This window comes from Onychostoma macrolepis, chromosome 11, assembly GCF_012432095.1.
Source record: "Onychostoma macrolepis isolate SWU-2019 chromosome 11, ASM1243209v1, whole genome shotgun sequence".
Lineage (NCBI taxonomy): Eukaryota > Metazoa > Chordata > Actinopteri > Cypriniformes > Cyprinidae > Onychostoma > Onychostoma macrolepis.
In genome coordinates this window covers 8645091-8665922 of record NC_081165.1, presented here as the reverse complement: position 1 = coordinate 8665922, position 20832 = coordinate 8645091, and the positions used below count along the sequence as shown (strand labels likewise).

General features: G+C 34.2%; 1 protein-coding gene across 1 annotated transcript; it reads left to right on the top strand.

Annotated features, from left to right (window-relative positions):
• The first annotated feature begins 1159 nt into the window (after positions 1–1159).
• Positions 1160–19545, top strand: slc45a1 (solute carrier family 45 member 1). The gene is made up of 11 exons (XM_058792510.1): positions 1160–1474; positions 2971–3404; positions 3632–3724; positions 4143–4367; positions 5473–6353; positions 7210–7363; positions 8138–8314; positions 8402–8607; positions 11924–12062; positions 17334–17572; positions 19303–19545. Exons 2-11 carry the CDS (start codon positions 2981–2983, stop codon positions 19543–19545), a joined length of 2781 nt encoding a protein of 926 aa, XP_058648493.1. The 5' UTR covers positions 1160–1474; positions 2971–2980.
• Positions 19546–20832: the final 1287 nt, after the last annotated feature.

The window sequence follows — 20832 nt, the reverse complement described above, 5'->3', positions numbered from 1 at the left end:
AGTAGAAAGTCGTTACCATGTAGCTTTGAAAGTCAGTGGGTGATTTTTTTCTTCTCTAAAACTTTTTTTCAGACAGTCTTTCACTCTTTAATCTCAGTAATCACTCTTTTAAGGCCACGTGAAGTGATTTTCCAGCATGTTTTGAACACTGACCAGTTGCAAATGTGATATGTATTTACAACAATTCAGTAATAAGAAGTTAATATTATGGTATATATATTGTCTGATTTTGCAAAATTGTGTAAACGAAAATATTAGCCTACCTATAAAGGCACAGAAGAAGTGCTGTGCGTCTCCAAAACACCGTTTGACGAGAAGCAGCACTGCACAGACCTTTCTGTGTATGACATCAAAGTACCACCAGAGAGATTGAGAGCATTTTTGAATGTTTGTTTTGATATCAACTAAATTTAGTTTTTTTTGTTAAAGCACTGTTGCTGTTGTAAAGTTACAGCTACAGTTGTGTTGCTGGGTTTTAAAGCAGGGTCTTTTTTTCTTATCAGTTTGTATTTACAGCAATTTCACTGTCAACACGGTTCAAATGTAGATGAATGTGAGATCACTACCATCCTGCTTTTGTGGTGAAATATATATATATATATATATATATATATATATATATATATTATGTGTGATCATTGAAAATTTGTTCTGATAAATGTTCTTCACAGACAATGAGCCAAGGCCAATGAGTATGAGTTTGTAAAAATAATTAGGCCTAATCTTATCATTTTTCTATTGACAAAAAGTGAAAACGGGTCCCACAGACCCGAACACCATACAAGGGTTAAACATCAACAATATCAAATAAATGGAAAATCATATTTCCAGCTAATAGAAAACGTTCTGGCAAGGTTCTCTCAAAGTTACGAACGAACGTTCTTCCAGTAACGTTAATAGAACGTTCATTCAAAGTTGTCCAGTCTTTGATACAATGTTAGATGGACGTTCGTTTTATAGGCTAAACGTTACCAGTTTTTGGTGCTTTATAGAACACTCAAGAGTGAATTCCCTGAATGTTAGCAAAACAATAAAATAAAACGTTCCCTTAATTTTGTCTTTAATAAACAAGAAAACAACAACAACAACAAAAACAGAGAGCATTCAAAAATAACGTTTTCATATGCAAAAGCTTCTCAGAACATATTGTTACCTGGTTTGACAAAAGTGAAAATGATAAATAATCAATGCAGGAGGACATCTTAAAGTATTAGAGACAGGTGTCAGTTTTCAGTTGATGCTGATGCTGCAGACTGGCGCGAGAGGGGAGGGGGCGATGCCGTGACGTCACGCGGGAGAGCCGAGGGACCGGAGGAGGAGAGATGCGAGGACAGGGGAAGACCGGAGGAGCACGATAAAAACTGAGAAAGCACGGAAAAACGTGAAACGTTAAACAGCGGCGTCAACATGATGCCGGCGTCCTTCCGTCTGCTGTTTGCAAGCCAGTAATGCATGAAGAGCATCCCGGATAAAGGTAACATTTCTGTTTCCGTCCGCCGCACGCCTCTCACAAAGAACACGAGTGGAGTCGATTGTATGATCTTTATCCTTGAAAGCGGATGATTAGGGTGATTATTACACCGCTGAAGTGGTCAACCAGAAAATGAACACGTCTAGCTCTCCACCTTCTTTTCATCCATAATTAAACCTCTTTATAAATCAGCGATTATGTGCGCTTTTTGCTCTCGCGTAATAGAGAGAACCTCACGCATTTCTCAGAAGTGTGCAGGAACGAGGCTGCAGTTATGCGTTTTGCTTCCTCAGCTATGGAGAGACCACATGTGCAATGCGCATCTTGACAGTGGAGCTGCGCATTGGTTGCAGTACGTCGTGTCCACGAGGGGAGAAGAAGAAGTGTCATATCACTGACCTCCTTGAAGCAATGGCGCTTCAGCACGATATACTTCACTGCTAATTGGATGTATAAAACCGCTATTGTGATACTTTTCACAATGGCTTTAAGTCATTGTGTTATTTTGCTCTCTAACTCAGTGTCACCATGACCTACACTCTTAAAAATAAAGGTTCTTTATTGGCGTTGCTTGTTCCATAACATCCATGGAATATTTCTAGGTTCTTTATTGTGGGAAAATAAAATAAGCTGTTCTTCACAGCAAACAAGGAATGTTCTCAGAACTTTGGCTATACCTTCCTGCAAGGTTCTCTCAAAGTTAATAATCAAATGTTCTTGCAGTAATGTTAATTCCGAGTCATCTGGTCTTTCATAATGTTCTCAAAATGTTAACACAAAAACATTATTTAAACATCACTCATGGAACATTTTTTACTAAAACAATTTAGATGGATGTTCATCTGACATTTTTTTTAAATGCTAGCCTACTACTTGTTCATTCAAAAGTAACATTCCCATAAAACTGGAATGTTCCCTTAACGTTTGTATAGCCTAACCGAGAAAAAAAGTTCTTAAAACATTTAAAAATGGATGTTTTGAACGTTCAGAGAACATTTAATTGTTTCCATGATGCATGCAAAATGATAAAGCTGTAATGTTCCTTTAATGTTCGAAGAACAAAAAAAAGATATAGTTCTAAAAATTGTTCTCAAGAATAGCAGTCCACACCACAGCTATAACAATAAAGGCACAGAGATCGATGGAATCACTTTCAGAATGATTTTTTTTCACAATAGTACAAGCACTGACACCCAATAATGAGCTCGAGAATTTAAAGCGGCAGACAAGTGTGTGCTGAGAATAAACAGATGCTTATAGTTGATATCTTATAGTTATCGTTCTTGGTGTGAACGGGGCTTTAATGGGAATGTTAACAAAATGTTCTAAGAACATATTTTTGATAGCTGGGTTCACACTAAGAAGAAAATGGTTCTTTTAAAGAACTGTTTACTGAAAATGATTCTTCTGCGAAAAACCCTCTTTTGGAAACGTGTAAGAGCACTTTGTACAGCTGGCACTGTCCTGGAGCAGCTTTTTCCTGTCTTTTTCCCTTTTAGTGTGAGCAGAATGTCATCTCCTGGAATGGGCACCCCGAGCGACCCCCTGCTGTCCAGTCCTGTAGGGGGGAAGTTTGGGACTGCTCAGGAAGGCACCTGGAGACCCACTCTGTCCAAAACGTCCAGTTTCCCATCGTCCACCACACGGCACCTCAGTCACAGAGCCAACAACTTCCAGAGGCACCCGAAGCGACGGAAACTGATCAGGCCGTCTCCGCCGCCGCCGCCGAACACGCCGTGTCCCCTGGAACAACTCGACCTGAGCGAACTTCCTCCGAGACGCACTTTCCCCGAGCTTCTCTTCAATGGCTGCATTTTGTTTGGGATCGAGTTCAGCTACGCGATGGAAACGGCGTACGTCACGCCTGTGCTACTTCAGATGGGGTTGCCCGACCAGTTCTACAGTCTTGTGTGGTTCATCAGTCCAATTTTAGGTATGTAGATATTCACTAAAAAACATTTTTGAAGAATATCCCAGGTAACAAATTTAGGTTATAAAATGTTTTGAAATGTTTAAAAACATCTCCAGTTTTCTTGACATGATTGTAATGTCAATTATTTAAATGTTTATTCTTAATATTTTAAGAATGTTTTCTTTCAAAATTATAAGAACATTCACCAGGTAAAGTTTTGGTGTCTGTCTGTCTTTTATGATTCCCAGGATTTTTACTACAACCAATTCTTGGGGCATGGAGTGACCGATGTACGTCTCGCTTTGGTCGCAGGAGACCTTTTATTTTTGCCCTGGCAATAGGTAAGAAGTATGAATTTAGTAATTGCATTGATCTCTTTGTTTGCTCTTTAAAGGATTAGCTAACTTCCAGAATGAAAATTTCCTGATAATTTACTCACCCCCATATCACCCGATTCATGTCTTTCTTTCTTCGGTCGAAAAGAAAGTAAGGTTTTTCAGGAAAACATTCCTGGATTTTCCTCCATATAGTGGACTTCAGTGTTTTTTTTGTCTTTTTAAATGACCGATTGTTTTTCTCGGCTGGGATCGTGTAGCCTTTTGAAACGCCACTGAAAATGCAATTTGGACCATCAACGGCCACCGTTGAAGTCCACTATATGGAGAAAAACCTGGAATGTTTTCCTCAAAAATTTCAGGTTTTAAGACTTTCATTTTGAATTTAAAATACTTTGATGTTGTTCTTTTGGTGTGTTTGCAGGGGCTCTGCTGGGTCTAACGTTGGTGCTGAATGGACGGGACATTGGATCGGCTGTGGCGGACACCACCCTGGATCACAAGTGGGGCATCGTGCTGACAGTGTGCGGCGTGGTTCTGATGGACTTCAGTGCCGACTCAGCGGACAACCCCAGTCATGCGTACATGATGGATGTGTGTAGCCCAGAGGACCAGGACCGAGGCCTAAATATACACGCTCTTCTGGCAGGTTAGAGAAAAACTTGGAGATTAATTATGGTTAAATGTTCATTTAAAGCATTCTTTTGTTTTTAAATGAACTACTTGAGTCGTGGTTTTCACATAAGGACTTTTTTCTCATAATTCTCAAAATCTAATATATGTCTAATCACATCAGTGTTGTTTTAGTAATATTTCTATACCACTATAATATTTATTCATATTTTGAATTAGCTTTTATTTTTATATTTTCAGTTTTTAGTTTAAGTCTTTTTTTTTTTTGTCATTTTTGTCTGTTGTACACATCCTTTAATTTTTTGTTTATTAATTATTTTGGCTAATTTGGCTTTCATTTGTTAAAAGTATATTGCTCCCAGATCAATTTAACACATTTAATCATATAATTAATTCCCTGAAAATCTGTTATTTTATTATTATTTATAAATTATTATAGTATAATATTTTAGTTATTTTGTTTTGTGACTTTTGTCACATCACTTTCATTAGTTAAAAAAAAAATTCTTTAATTTATTTATTATTTCATTTTTCATTTTAGTAATTTTCATACTTCAACTTAAACTAATCAGTTTTTGATTTTGTCTAATTTGAAAATGATTTCAGTTACCTATAAAAGTATATAGATTTAACACATTTTACCAAATCCAAAGGAGTTTTATTTTAGTATTATTTATATATTATAATAGTATTTATGTATTTTGAATTAGCTAGTATTTTTATATTTTCAGTTTTTATTTTAATTTTAGTAATTTTGTTTTGTGGTTTTATAATTTTTATTAATTTTCATTTATTTTTATTTCAGTTTTAGTAATTTTAGTACTTACTAAACATTTATTTTAGTTTCAGTATTTATTATTTTTTATTTTATATTTAATGTAGTTACCAAGGCAAGTTTTCAAATGTTCTAATATTATCTAATATTTATCTTTTATTTTATTTCAGCTTTGTTTCAACTACAAAAGGACAACATTTACATTTTTAAGTTTTAAATATCATATTTATGCTTTATTTTATTTCAGCTTTATTTCAATGACCAAACCCATTTTTTAATAGTCTTACATGTAGTTAAGAATAACAACACTGAATCATATTACTGGTGTGTCTTTAATTTAACCCAGGTCTTGGCGGTGGCTTCGGGTACATTGTGGGTGGCATTAACTGGGACAAAACTGAGTTCGGAAGGTCGATGGGTGGCCAGCTCCGGGTCATATACCTGTTCACCAGCATCACCCTCGCTGCCACCACGGCCATGACCCTCACCAGTATCCCAGAGCGAACTCTACCCCAGTCCCAGGCTCAAACCAGGACCACCCGCAACCTTAAGAGCCCCAATCTTCCTTTGCCGCCCTCCCCACCTCCTCCTCCTGGAGCTTCTGCGGACCAGGACGACGAGGATGAGGACGAAGCCCTTTATAACAGCCAGTTCGCCAATTGCCGCTACCAGGATCCACTGGGCCGCTCGAGTAGCGCCAACGCACGTCTCTACGCAGGCCTCACCAGCCCCATTTCCCCTCTGAGTCCTCTGACGCCCAAATACGGCAGCTTCATCAGTCGGGATAACTCGCTCACGGGCATTAATGAGTTTGCTTCCTCCTTAGGCACCTCCTACATAGACAGAGTATTGATTGAATGCTACACCGGACAGCAGACTCCATTAGAACCTGAGGTGGTGGCTCCGCCTCTTCCTCCTGGGGACACGTCCCCTCCTCCTCAAAGTCAAACGCCTGCCGTAAATGAAGTTGCCCAGCAAAACAAACTCTCCCAGCCTAATGGAGAGCTGTTGGCGATTGAAGCGCTGCAAGCTAATGAGCAAAAGCAAGCCATTGAACCTGCTGACCAGCCTAATGAGGGCCAACAGGCTGCGTTGGGATCACAGAGAGGCAGTGCCTCAGGGATACTGAAGCGCCCCCAGAGTCTGGCCTTAATGGAGGACCCGCTGATTGCTCCGAGTGGTGGTTTGGACAATGGTCGTAGACGCACTGTCACCTTCAGTCAACAGGTCAGTTTGTCTATGTGCATAAATACATTATTTAAACTAATTTCCTGAGTATTACTATCTGAACCAAGTATTATTTACACGCACCTTATAATATATTTTAATAGTTTGAATTAGCTTTTATTTAAAGTTTTGTTACATTTTAGTTTCAGTTTTAGACATTTTGTTATGTGCTTTTGTCTGTAATGTCTATTCAGCTTTAATTTATTCTTATTTCAGTTATAGCAGTTGTAGTACTCGCTAATTTGACTTTTTTAATTTACCTATAAATGTATATTACTCCCAAATCCATGTCACATTTTACTGTATTTACATCAGTTACCTGAAAACCAGTGTTATTTTAAGTGCTATCTATATACTGTAATAGTATTTATTAATATTTATTAATATTTATTAGTTTTAGTCCTTTTGTTATGTGTCTTTGTCACTTTGATTATTTTTCTTTTCAGCTTTCATTTATTTTATTTCAGTTTTAGCTTTAATGATTTTAGTAGCTAAACATTTTTATTTCAGAATTAGTATAATATTTTTCGGAATTAATATTTTGAATTAGCTATTATTTGTACATTTTCAGTTTTTATTTTAATTTTAGTTTAAGTAATTATGTTATAATGCGCTTTTGTCATTTTCATTCATTTTTGTTTATTTACATTTCTGTATAGTTTTGTTTTCTTTCAGTTTAAAGTAATTTTAGTACTTCAACTTTATTTCACTTAGTTGCCCAGGCAATATTTCTAATTCTTTTTTTAATTTTTTTTTTCTCAATTAATTTATTTACTTTTTTGTGTGTGTTTTCTCATGCATTTTTATGTATACAACTTGCCATTGTACTTTAGTATATTTTTGCTCTTTTCCCAAGGTGGCAAATATACTGCTGAATGGTATGCGTTATGACAGTGACCTCAGTGACAACCATGAAGCAGCAGACTCTCAAATGTCAATAAAGCTGCTCTGTACCGCCATCTACAGGATGCCTCCATGTTTACGAAGCCTGTGCACCAACCATTTCCTGGGTAATATAGGTTTTGAATTTCATTAGGCCTATACAAAATGTCTGAGGCTCATATTTGTTGTTTTAATAATAAGCACAGACATTTCACATAGGCTTCAAATAGAGGTTTTGATAACAGAATTAGAGACCTACAGCTGATCAAATGTCTTAACTACAATATGCTTGCAATAGCTAACAATGTATCACCAGGCCCAAACAGGATTTGCTGATGTTTTTGAGTTTGCTATTGTTCATTAAAAATATTTAAATACTTTTCGAAATAAATTCAAGTTAATTGAAAGAATGCTGAAATAAAACAAAACGTAAATATTATGTAAAAAAGCTTATAGAAAATTAAAGAACACACGTAAGCAATTTCTCCTTGGGAACTAACTGAAATAAAATTGAGGTAAGTGCTAAAGTTACTAAAACAGAAATAAAAATAAAGCTAAAAACAGTTTTTTTAAAAATAAATAAATTACAATGTTATTTTTTTTATAATAACAAAAATTACTAAAACAAAAATATGAAATAAAAGCCAAATTAAAAATATTAATAAATACTATAGTAATATATAAATAATACTAAGGTGAAACCAAGTTTTGGGAACAAATTTAAATATGTGTTAAATGGATCTGTACTTTTATAGGTAACTAAAACATAGTTAAATTAGCCAAAATAATTACTCAACTTTATAAATCATGAGCATGGCGTTCAGCTAATATAAAATGATTTTTAAAAATGTTTTTATGTCCAAATCTTTCATCTTCCATCACAAATGTTGATTGACACACAGGTTGGTTATCGTTCGAGGGGATGCTGCTCTTTTACACAGACTTTATGGGGGAGGTTGTGTTTGGTGGCGACCCAAAGGCCCACCACGATTCAGAGGAGTACAAGCGCTACAATTCAGGCATCACCATGGGCTGCTGGGGGATGTGCATCTATGCATTTAGTGCTGCTTTTTATTCAGGTTAGTAAAAGCGTGACCATGCAATTCGAGCATACACAAAGATTATTTCGTATTCACATTACTTTCTTCTGTCTTTTCCTCTTGCAGCCATTCTTGAGAAGCTGGAGGAGCGGTTCTCATTGCGTTCTCTGTATTTTTTCGCCTATCTGGCCTTTGGTTTGGGCACAGGGCTGGCCACTCTCTCCACCAACCTGTACGTGGTGCTGTCTCTCTGCGTCACCTACGGCGTTCTCTTCTCTTCTCTCTGTACGCTGCCTTACTCTCTGCTCTGTGAATACTACCAGAGCCCGCAGGTGAGAACACAAACTAAATAAATCATGTTCATGTGAACGCACTTGTAATGGAAGTCTATGCAGCACGGTATCAGTAGAAACATTAATATACTCACTATTTCAAATAATATCATCCAAATGAAACATTATTTGTGACCCTGGATGACAAAACCAGTCTTAAGTGTACATTTTTCGAAATTGAGATTTATACATCATCTGTAAGCTGAATAAATAAGCTTTCCATTAATGTATGGTTTGTTAGGATCGGACGATATTTGGCCGAGATACAACTATTTGAAAATCTGGAATCTGAGGGTGCAAAAAAAATCTAAATATTGAGAAAAACGCCTTTAAAGTTGTCCAAATGAAGTTCTTAGCAATGCATATTACTAATCAAAAATTAAGTTTTGATACATTTATGGTAAGAAATTTACAAAATATCTTCATGGAACATGATCTTTACTTAATATCCTAATGATTTTTGGCATAAAGGAAAAATGGATAATTTTGACCCATAGAATGTATTGTTGGCTATTGCTACAAATATACCCCAGCGACTTAAGACTGGTTTTGTGGTCCAGGGTCACATTTGTGAACCCAGCTAAAAGGGAATGGTTTCAGAACGTTCTGGTAAGGTTCTCTGAAAGTTATAAACAAACGTTATATTATTATTTATTTATTTATTTATTTTTAAATCACTTTATTGTCCACAAGTGGAAATTTGTCTTTGGCTTCACAACACAAATACATTTAACATCTTCACACAAATTACATAAAAGACAACAAGTAACACAATCACCCCAAATCACACTCAGATCCCAGTATTTAAAATTATTTTTTTTATAAAAAAAATGTTATTATGCAAGTAAAGAATGTGACAATGTTTACATGTACCAAATACAGAACCCCATGGACCAAACATATGAAAAAAATAAAATAAATAAAAAGTGAAGAAGGTGACAATATTTACATGTGCCAACAAACATACAGTATATACTGATAGCCAACATTACAAGTCCGTTCTGATTAGCTCCTGTATTTGCATTCATATGTCTGTGAGCATGCATGCATGTGTGTGTGTGTGTTTGTGTCATTGTGTCTAGGGTTGGGGGAGGAAGCATACAACTGAAATAGTATCTTAATAGATTGATAACAGATATAAGTAGTGTAAAAAAACAAAACAAAAAAAACAACAAAGATGTTGTAATTCATATATTATTAATAATAATAATAATAATAGTAATAATAATGATTTCATCAAAACTGGGAAAGGGTGGAGGACAATGAAGAGGGCAAGTAAAAATAATAATATTAATAATATTAGTATTGAATTATAAATTAATAAATGTTAAATTTTTTGGGGGGGTAGATATATGCCACACTTATATATCTATTTATTTATTTATTTATTTATTATTTAATTAATTATGTTTTTAATGTGTAGATGTGTGTATGTCTCAGCTAGTTTGTGATGCATTAAAAAAGTGGGATGTGTAGTGCAGGGACCCGGCCCACCCACACAGTCCACTACTACTGGGGACCGGAGGCCAAACAAAAAGATGATGAAGAAGGAGAGGAGAAAGAAAGAGGGGGGAATGCACACACACACACATATATATATATATATATATATATATATATATATATATATATATATATAAAATATAAAACATAAAAACATATACATAAGAGTGTAAGTAGGTTAAGCTTTTCTTAAACCCTTTATCAACAGTGTTTTCTTATCGATGTTGTCCTCCACCTCTCCCCAAAACTCAAACATTAATATTCAAATTAAGTTCAAATAGTAGTTTAGATGGAGATGTGTTGTTGTGATTGGTCTCTGACAAAGAAGGTCAACAGATTTATGACTGCTGGAGGGTAATGAGAGATGACCAGAAGGGGTGTAATTCTACTGTATTATGAGATGAACTGGATAGATTTTCCATTGAGATATAATCAATTAGTAGATTTTTCCAGGATGCAATATGTATGGATTTTCTTGATTTCCAGTTCATGAGGATAATTTTCTTGGCGATAGCTAGCGCTACCAGGTTTGTATTGTCTAAATTGATTATGGATATATCGCCTAGTAAACAAACTGATGGAGAATTTGGGATGTAACATCCCATAGTGAGGGATAGTGATTCAATGACCTTTTCCCAAAAATGTTTAATTGGGGTACAATACTAAAAGGTGTGAATATATGTATCTGGGTCATTTTGGGTGCAATGTGAACATGTTTATGAAGTGAATCCCATTTTAAAGAATTTCTGTCCAGTTAAGCGAAATCTGTGAAGTACCTTATACTGTAGTTGCAAGCTGGCATTTTTTGTCACAAAGTAGATATTTTTGCAGATTTGTGTCCAGAAATTGGCATCAGGAGCAATATATAGGTCTGATTCCCACTTAGCATGTGGTAAACTTAATGTATTGTCTGATTTTAATATTATTCTGTATATTTTAGAGAGTAGTTTTTTTGAAGACGATATATTAATTAACTCTGAGATTAAAGGTGAACGTTCTAGATTAACGGTTCGATTGTTGATTTTTGATTGGATAGATGATTTGATTTGTAGATATTCCAAAAAACTATTACTCCTGATGCCGTATTGCTGGACCAAATATGAAAATGACGCCAGATTATTTCTATGAAAGATGTGCTGGAGTTGTGTTATGCCCTTTTCTGCCCATGTGTGTAAATTAAGTGGCTTTTTATTAACTGTATAATCTGGATTATTCCAAATGGAGGTGTATATTGGGTTTGGGTGAATCCATGTGTATATCTGTTGAAGCTGATTAGCCAGAGAGTAATGGTAGAAATGTGGTGCTTCCAATCCTCCTTGTGTTTTTGGTTTCTGTAGAGTAGATAGTTTAATTCTTGGGGTCTTATTTTTCCAGTAAAATTTGATAATAATTGAGTCTAAAGATTTAAACCAGGTGAGGGTGGGTTGTGTTGGGATCATTGAGAATAAATAGTTTAGTTTAGGGAGTATAGTCGCTTTAATTAGTGATATTCTGCCCATAATGAATAGTGGTAAATTCATCCAGCGTTGAAGTAATGGGGTGAAATTAAGACTAACCAGCTCTGACAGCCTGGGGGAAATATTAATACCTAAATATGTGATGTGATTGGTGCATAGAGGGACATCCAAGCTATTGTGATTTAATGAAAGATTTACTCGAGTTGACTGAAAATTCAGAAATGTGAGAAAATGAATTAATAACTTTAATTGTTTTTTGTAATGATGATAAGGGATCTTGTAAATATAGTAATATGTCATCTGCATAAAGACTGATTTTGTGCTGCATGTTTAATGTTTGAACTCCTTTAATGTAGCTGTTTTGGCGGATGGCTGCTGCTAACGGTTCGATAGAAATGGTGAATAATGAGGGAGAGAGTGGGCATCCTTGTCTAGTCCCGCGGTGCAGTGTGAAGCTACGTGATGTTAGTCCATTAGTGATGACAGTGACTGAAGGTGATGTATATAGAATTTTAACCCAATTAATGAATGACTCCCCAAAACCAAACCTCTCTAATGTGGAAAACAGGAATTTCCAGTTGACCCTATCAAAGGCTTTTTCTGCGTCCAGAGTGACTATGATGGCTTTTGCTTTTTGAATTGAAGAATAATACATTAAGTTGAATAGTATTGGTGGATGCTAGTCTACCTTTAATGAAACCGGTTTGATCTGGGTGTATTATAGATGGTGTGACCTTTTCTATTCGATCAGAGAAACGGGACGGTAGCTTGATGGTAATTTTGGATCTTTATTGGGTTTGAGAAGAAGTGAAATTGTGGCAGTATTCATATTAGCTGGGAGTTTTAATATTTGTTGTGACTCCCTTAACATTCTGATGAAGAGTGGTGATGAAGTGGACCAAAAGTGTTTGTAAAAATCCATCAGGACCTGGTGCTTTATTATTATGCATGAGTTGTAGTGCTGTAAGTGTGATGGGTGATTCTAGGCTGTTTCTTTGGTGTTCATTCAGTTGTGGCAGATTGATACTGTTTGATTTGGGTCTTTTTCTGGTGAGTATCATTTGCTGTAAAAATTTGAAAAATTTGGTTAATTTCTTCCGGTGAGTTGGTGGATTTTCCTGCCCGGGTCTGTAATAACTGAAATTGTTTCGTTTGATTTGATTTGCCAAATATTTACCAGATTTATTACTATGATGAAATTCTTCTTGTCTGAGCCTATGAATCAGGAATTGAGTATGTATATTGATTATTGCATTTCATTTTTATTTATATTCTCTTAATTTATTTTGTGTTTCTTCTGTTGGGTTATTTATATTGATGTCTTGAAGTTGTTTAATTTTCTGTTCCAATTCTGTTTCTTGTTCTTTTTCCTACTGCTTTTCCTGTTTCCCACAGAAGAGAGGGAGACAATCCAGGGGTGTCATTCGTTTCTAGAAAGAAATAAACGTTATATTAGTAACTAATTAGTATTAGTTATTTAAATGTTTGCTTAAAGTTATATGGTTTTTAATAATGCTCTCAAAATGTTAGCACAAACCCATATTTACATAATACTAACCTTTTATGTGCAAAATTATATCGATTTTTAAAATTCCTTCCACAACTGTAGTAACTTCTACACAATGCACAGAAATACAGAAAGTGAAAATATAAGGATATATATTTGCAATATTGTTGTTGGCAACACATAAAACAAAGTTTTTATACAACTTTTCACCTCAAACAGCATATAAAGTAATTGTGTGTTATAATTAACAAAAATATATTTTCATTCAGAAAACAGAAACATGAGAAAACGGCACCATTTTAATTTTTCTTTTTATCAAAAAACAAAAGAAAAAACAAGAAATCGCCTTGATTTTCCGTTTTTACATTCAGGGGTAGAAAATGGATAAACAGCTTGAATGTTCGATTTCCACGTGTGGGAGGGAATTAAACGCCTCTTTTCACTGATTGGTCAAGCCAAAAATGAAACGGTGCCGTCGTCATGTTGTCTTCAGTACTGTGTAACAGAATAAGAGTCCTCCGCTGTTAAAGCGTTTATTGCAACTCCTGCATATCGTCTCTCTCTCATCAAACAACCAGACTAACCGGGGTTTACTTCTGTGTAGGCATAGATTCTCTATGTCAGTTATTAGGTGCTTATTGCAGAAATATGTATGTACCTCGGATCTGCAGCCACATTACCACGCATTTTATTTAGCTGTCCAGTTATCAAAATCTGTGTGGCAAGGCAAGGCTGCGTGTCGCACTGGACAACACGGGGTGAATGCATTTACATTATAGTGAAGCGCAGAGCAGTATTGATTTTAGTATATCCAGCAGTCATAACTTTTATTTTAGACAGTACAGTTTCATTAATAATGAGTATAAATTGATTTCATTTTAGACACAAGACAGTGTGTTTTATTTGACTTAAAACAGAGGCGTTTCATTCTTGAATGAATCTGAGTCTTTGAATGAATCGTTTGAGTGAGTGGTTCAATGACCCATTTGCTTTGCTCCTGAACAAATCGGTTGAATTGATGACTCTATGACTCATTCATCAACACAATGAAACCTTCATAATTCAAGTATCCAATTGTTTCATTTTGTCACTCATTTCATATTTCAGTAGGCTATTCAAAATGTTTTGTTTAAAAAATTAATCTCATTCCATAATGCAATTGCTGTGTTAATGCATTTACTGCTGTCTGAGCAGCATTAATTGTGTAAATACATCTAAACTCAACTTGAGATGCAGCTTCTGTGCTACAGTGCAAAGATGGCTTTGGCTGGTACTGATTTAATTGGTAACACCTATAATGCCATATTTTTCATTGACTAAATTCAGGAATTTAATATTAAAGGTGACAGACATATTTTATAAAGTTAGAAAAATGCCCTTTTCTATAAAAATAGCATGCATTATATACATGTGTAACATGCCGTCGGATAATGACAGTATCATATAAACTTCTCTATGAAAAAAACCCTCAAAATAATAATCAAAACGGTAAGATAGCTTTATATTCACACTAAAATCAATACTGGTCTGCACTTCACTATAATGTAAATGTCACGCAGCTTTGCCACACAGATTTTGATAACTGGACAGCTAAATAAAATGTGCGGTGTGCCAAAGAAATAGACTAAAAGGGTAACGTGGCTGCAGATCTGAGGTACAGTGGGTACGGAAAGTATTCAGACCCCCTTAAATTTTTCACTCTTTGTTATATTGCAGCCATTTGCTAAAATCATTTAAGTTCATTTTTTCCCTCATTAATGTACACACAGCACCCCATATTGACAGAAAAACACAGAATTGTTGACATTTTTGCAGATTTATTAAAAAAGAAAAACTGTAATATCACATGGTCCTAAGTATTCAGACCCTTTGCTCAGTATTTAGTAGAAGCACTATTTTGATCTAATACAGCCATGAGTCTTTTTGGGAAAGTTGCAACAAGTTTTTCACACCTGGATTTGGGGATCCTCTGCCATTCCTCCTTGCAGATCCTCTCCAGTTCTGTCAGGTTGGATGGTAAACGTTGGTGGACAGCCATTTTTAGGTCTCTCCAGAGATGCTCAATTGGGTTTAAGTCAGGGCTCTGGCTGGGCCATTCAAGAACAGTCACGGAGTTGTTGTGAAGCCACTCCTTCATTATTTTAATAATGAAGGTGTAGAACCATCTCAAGGATGATCAGAAGAAATGGACAGCACCTGAGTTAAATATATGAGTATCACAGCAAAGGGTCTGAATACTTAGGACCATGTGATATTTCAGTTTTTCTTTTTTAATAAATCTGCAAAAATGTCAACAATTCTGTGTTTTTCTGTCAGTATGGGGTGCTGTGTGTACATTAATGAGGGAAAAAATGAACTTAAATGATTTTAGCAAATGGCTGCAATATAACAAAGAGTGAAAAATTTAAGGGGGTCTGAATACTTTCCGTACCCACTGTACATACATATTTCTGCAATAAGAACCTATATTTGCCATAGAGAATGTATGCCTACACAGGAGTAAGCCCTGTCTAGGCGCTGCCTCACTATGGTTTGTGTCAAGCCGTTTGTTAGTCTGGTTGTTTGATGAGAGGGAGATGAACGCAGGAATTGCGATAAACGCTTTTATTCTGTAGTACAAAACAGAAGACGACATGATGACGGCACCATTTGATCCTTGCTTGACCAATCAGTGGAAAGGGGCGTTTAATTCCCTCCCACACGTCGAACATTCGAACATTCAAGCTGTTTATCCATTTTCTACCCCTGAATATAAAAACGGAAAATCAAGGCGATATCTCGTTTTTTCATTTTTTTTGAAAATGGTGCCGTTTTCTCATGTTTCTGTTATCAATATTTAATCAAAAAACTAATGTACACAGACCCTATAAGTGTCTCATTTCTGTTTTTAAAAACCCTCTGTAATATTTTGCCTCGTAGGCTTCCATTGTAAATGCAAAACAATAATTTAAGGAATTATTGTCAGTGGTTTTCAACCTCATGTACTACAATTTTTATCTTTTAGGCTGCAATTAAATCTAAAACAAATTATTTATATATATATATATATATATATATATATATATATATATATATACGCACATATATATATATATATATATATATATATATATATATATATATTAGTGCTGTCAAACGATTAATCGGGATTAATCGCATCCAAAATAAAAGTTTTTGTTTACATTATATGTGACCCTGGACCACAAAACCAGTCTTAAGTCGCTGGGGTATATTTGTAGTAATAGCCAAAAATACATTCTATGGGTCAAAATGATCAATTTTTCTTTTATGCCAAAAATCATTAGGATATTAAGTACCGTAAATATCATGTTCCATGAAGATATTTTGTAAATTTCTTATCGTAAATGTATGAAAACGTAATTTTGATTAGTAATATGCATTGCTAAGAACTTCATTTGGACAACTTTAAAGGCGATTTTCTCAATATTTCGAATTTTTATAAATATATAAAATATATAAATATATTTAATATAGAAAAATAACATATTTTTCTTAAATATATACATGCATGTGCTTGTATTTATTTATACATAATAAATATACACAGTATACACACATATATTATGTAAACAAAAACTTTTATTTTGGATGTGATTAATCGCGATTAATCATTTGACAACACTAATATATATATATATATATATATATACACACACATACAAGGCTGAAATAAAATATAAAATATATAAATATTAAATGAAAAATTTTAACAAATGAAAATTAGCTGAAAATACTCAAATGACTAAAACAAAAATAAAGCTAAATAGAAATATAAAAAAAATAAAAAATAAATGACAAAAACAAAGTTACAGAAACTAAAAATTAAAATGGAAACTAAACTGTGTGACTGAATTTTTGATTGATCTCGGTTAGGGTGACAATAGCTTTGTCTTTTTCACTGAAATGTCCTGGCTGATCTGAATTGCCTAAAACACCTGGGTTTGGCTTTGTTTTTCTATTGACGGTCCTTATACATTATATGTATGTGTATTTGCAGTGTTTTTTATTCCCATCATCCATCCCACCACCTCGCACGCAACGATTGGTCGATTACATTGCCTGCATGCTATTGGCCAAACTACTTTCCATTCATTACTTTCAGCAAGTATCAAAAACAATAGGAATTTTAGGAAAAGCCAGACATTTTTTAGGCAATTTAGAAATCCTGCCCAGGACATGTCTGTGAAAAAGAGGACGTGCTGTCACCCTTTGTCAATGTCCACATGTTGTTCCTGCAGTTCTGCGGCTCATCAGAGGACGGGACCAGGCGTGGTATGGGGGTGGACATCTCCCTGCTCAGCTGTCAGTACTTCCTGGCACAGATCCTGGTTTCGGTGGCGATGGGCCCTCTGACATCGCTGGTGGGTGGGGCCCAGGGCGTGATGTACTTTGCGAGTCTGATGTCATTTGTGGGGTGCCTGTACTCCTCACTGTGTGTGGTGTACCATCTGCCACCACCGAGGGTGAGCCTCCCAGAGTGAGACGCAGCCACTGCTGGTGCACATTTAGACCTGATCTCTCACAACGGGTCCAAAATTAACACTCCAGAAGCAGCAGACAGGTAACTTTTTGCAACATGAATTAAATCATAATGCAAATCGATAAAGCTCTTTGATATCTGGGAATCAAAGAAAAGAAATTCAAACAGTCCAATGAATAAAAGATCAATGACTGTCGTGCATCTTCAAACTACTTTTTCTCTTGTGGAAAACTTCATCAGATGTTTATATGAAACCTTTTTTTTCTTTTATTGACAGAACTTCAGTACACTATGTCTGGACAAATTTGACCCCAGTTTTTTGAGGAGCAGAATCATGTTTTTGTAACAGATTTTGTAGGATACAGATATACAAAACATAAACAGTTAAATAATTCACATTCATTTATTTCACAGATTTATTTCACATAAAACAAACAAAAAAAACAAAACAAAGATTTCTTAAAGATTTTTTTAACTTATTTTTAACCTAATCAAAATAACCCAAGTGCAGTTTGATTGAGATTAACTGGAATGCACAATGAAAAACATAAAAACGGAGTTCTGTTTTTGCATATATATATATATATTAGTGCTGTCAAACGATTAATCGGGATTAATCGCATCCAAAATAAAAGTTTTTGTTTACATTATATGTGACCCTGGACCACAAAACCAGTCTTAAGTCGCTGGGGTATATTTGTAGTAATAGCCAAAAATACATTCTATGGGTCAAAATGATCAATTTTTCTTTTATGCCAAAAATCATTAGGATATTAAGTACCGTAAATATCATGTTCCATGAAGATATTTTGTAAATTTCTTATCGTAAATGTATGAAAACGTAATTTTGATTAGTAATATGCATTGCTAAGAACTTCATTTGGACAACTTTAAAGGCGATTTTCTCAATATTTCGAATTTTTATAAATATATAAAATATATAAATATATTTAATATAGAAAAATAACATATTTTTCTTAAATATATACATGCATGTGCTTGTATTTATTTATACATAATAAATATACACAGTATACACACATATATTATGTAAACAAAAACTTTTATTTTGGATGTGATTAATCGCGATTAATCATTTGACAGCACTAATATATATATATATATATATATATATATACACACACATACAAGGCTGAAATAAAATATAAAATATATAAATATTAAATGAAAAATTTTAACAAATGAAAATTAGCTGAAAATACTCAAATGACTAAAACAAAAATAAAGCTAAATAGAAATATAAAAAAAATAAAAAATAAATGACAAAAACAAAGTTACAGAAACTAAAAATTAAAATGGAAACTAAACTGTGTGACTGAATTTTTGATTGATCTCGGTTAGGGTGACAATAGCTTTGTCTTTTTCACTGAAATGTCCTGGCTGATCTGAATTGCCTAAAACACCTGGGTTTGGCTTTGTTTTTCTATTGACGGTCCTTATACATTATATGTATGTGTATTTGCAGTGTTTTTTATTCCCATCATCCATCCCACCACCTCGCACGCAACGATTGGTCGATTACATTGCCTGCATGCTATTGGCCAAACTACTTTCCATTCATTACTTTCAGCAAGTATCAAAAACAATAGGAATTTTAGGAAAAGCCAGACATTTTTTAGGCAATTTAGAAATCCTGCCCAGGACATGTCTGTGAAAAAGAGGACGTGCTGTCACCCTTTGTCAATGTCCACATGTTGTTCCTGCAGTTCTGCGGCTCATCAGAGGACGGGACCAGGCGTGGTATGGGGGTGGACATCTCCCTGCTCAGCTGTCAGTACTTCCTGGCACAGATCCTGGTTTCGGTGGCGATGGGCCCTCTGACATCGCTGGTGGGTGGGGCCCAGGGCGTGATGTACTTTGCGAGTCTGATGTCATTTGTGGGGTGCCTGTACTCCTCACTGTGTGTGGTGTACCATCTGCCACCACCGAGGGTGAGCCTCCCAGAGTGAGACGCAGCCACTGCTGGTGCACATTTAGACCTGATCTCTCACAACGGGTCCAAAATTAACACTCCAGAAGCAGCAGACAGGTAACTTTTTGCAACATGAATTAAATCATAATGCAAATCGATAAAGCTCTTTGATATCTGGGAATCAAAGAAAAGAAATTCAAACAGTCCAATGAATAAAAGATCAATGACTGTCGTGCATCTTCAAACTACTTTTTCTCTTGTGGAAAACTTCATCAGATGTTTATATGAAACCTTTTTTTTCTTTTATTGACAGAACTTCAGTACACTATGTCTGGACAAATTTGACCCCAGTTTTTTGAGGAGCAGAATCATGTTTTTGTAACAGATTTTGTAGGATACAGATATACAAAACATAAACAGTTAAATAATTCACATTCATTTATTTCACAGATTTATTTCACATAAAACAAACAAAAAAAACAAAACAAAGATTTCTTAAAGATTTTTTTAACTTATTTTTAACCTAATCAAAATAACCCAAGTGCAGTTTGATTGAGATTAACTGGAATGCACAATGAAAAACATAAAAACGGAGTTCTGTTTTTGCATATATATATATATATATATATATATATATATATATATATATAAAACTTTGTTTATTGTTATGTTGAAAAATAGATTTTTAATGTAATAATAAAAATTAAAGGATATATATATATATATATATATATATATATATATATATATATATATAAAACTTTGTTTATTGTTATGTTGAAAAATAGATTTTTAATGTAATAATAAAAATTAAAGGATATATATATATATATATATAAAACTTAATTTTTATGTTACAAAATCAGACACACACACGTTATATATATATATGTAGTAATAATATTGTTACACATAAATAAATAAATGTAAAATGAAATGAAATTCTACACTATTTTTAGGTGTAAATAAATTACATAATTGTATTACAGTAAATTAGACATAGAAGACATTTGCATATATATATATATATATATATGTTATTACAAGTAAAGTAAATGTAGAAGAAATACATAAATACATATTTGTATTAGAGGTAATTGTATTACAGTAAATTAGACATAGAAGACATTTGCATATATATATAAAACTTTGTTTATTGTTATGTTGAAAAATAGATTTTTAATGTAATAATAAAAATTAAAGGATATATATATATATGTTATTACAAGTAAAGTAAATGTAGAAGAAATACATAAATACATATTTGTATTAGAGGTAATTGTATTACAGTAAATTAGACATAGAAGACATTTGCATATATATA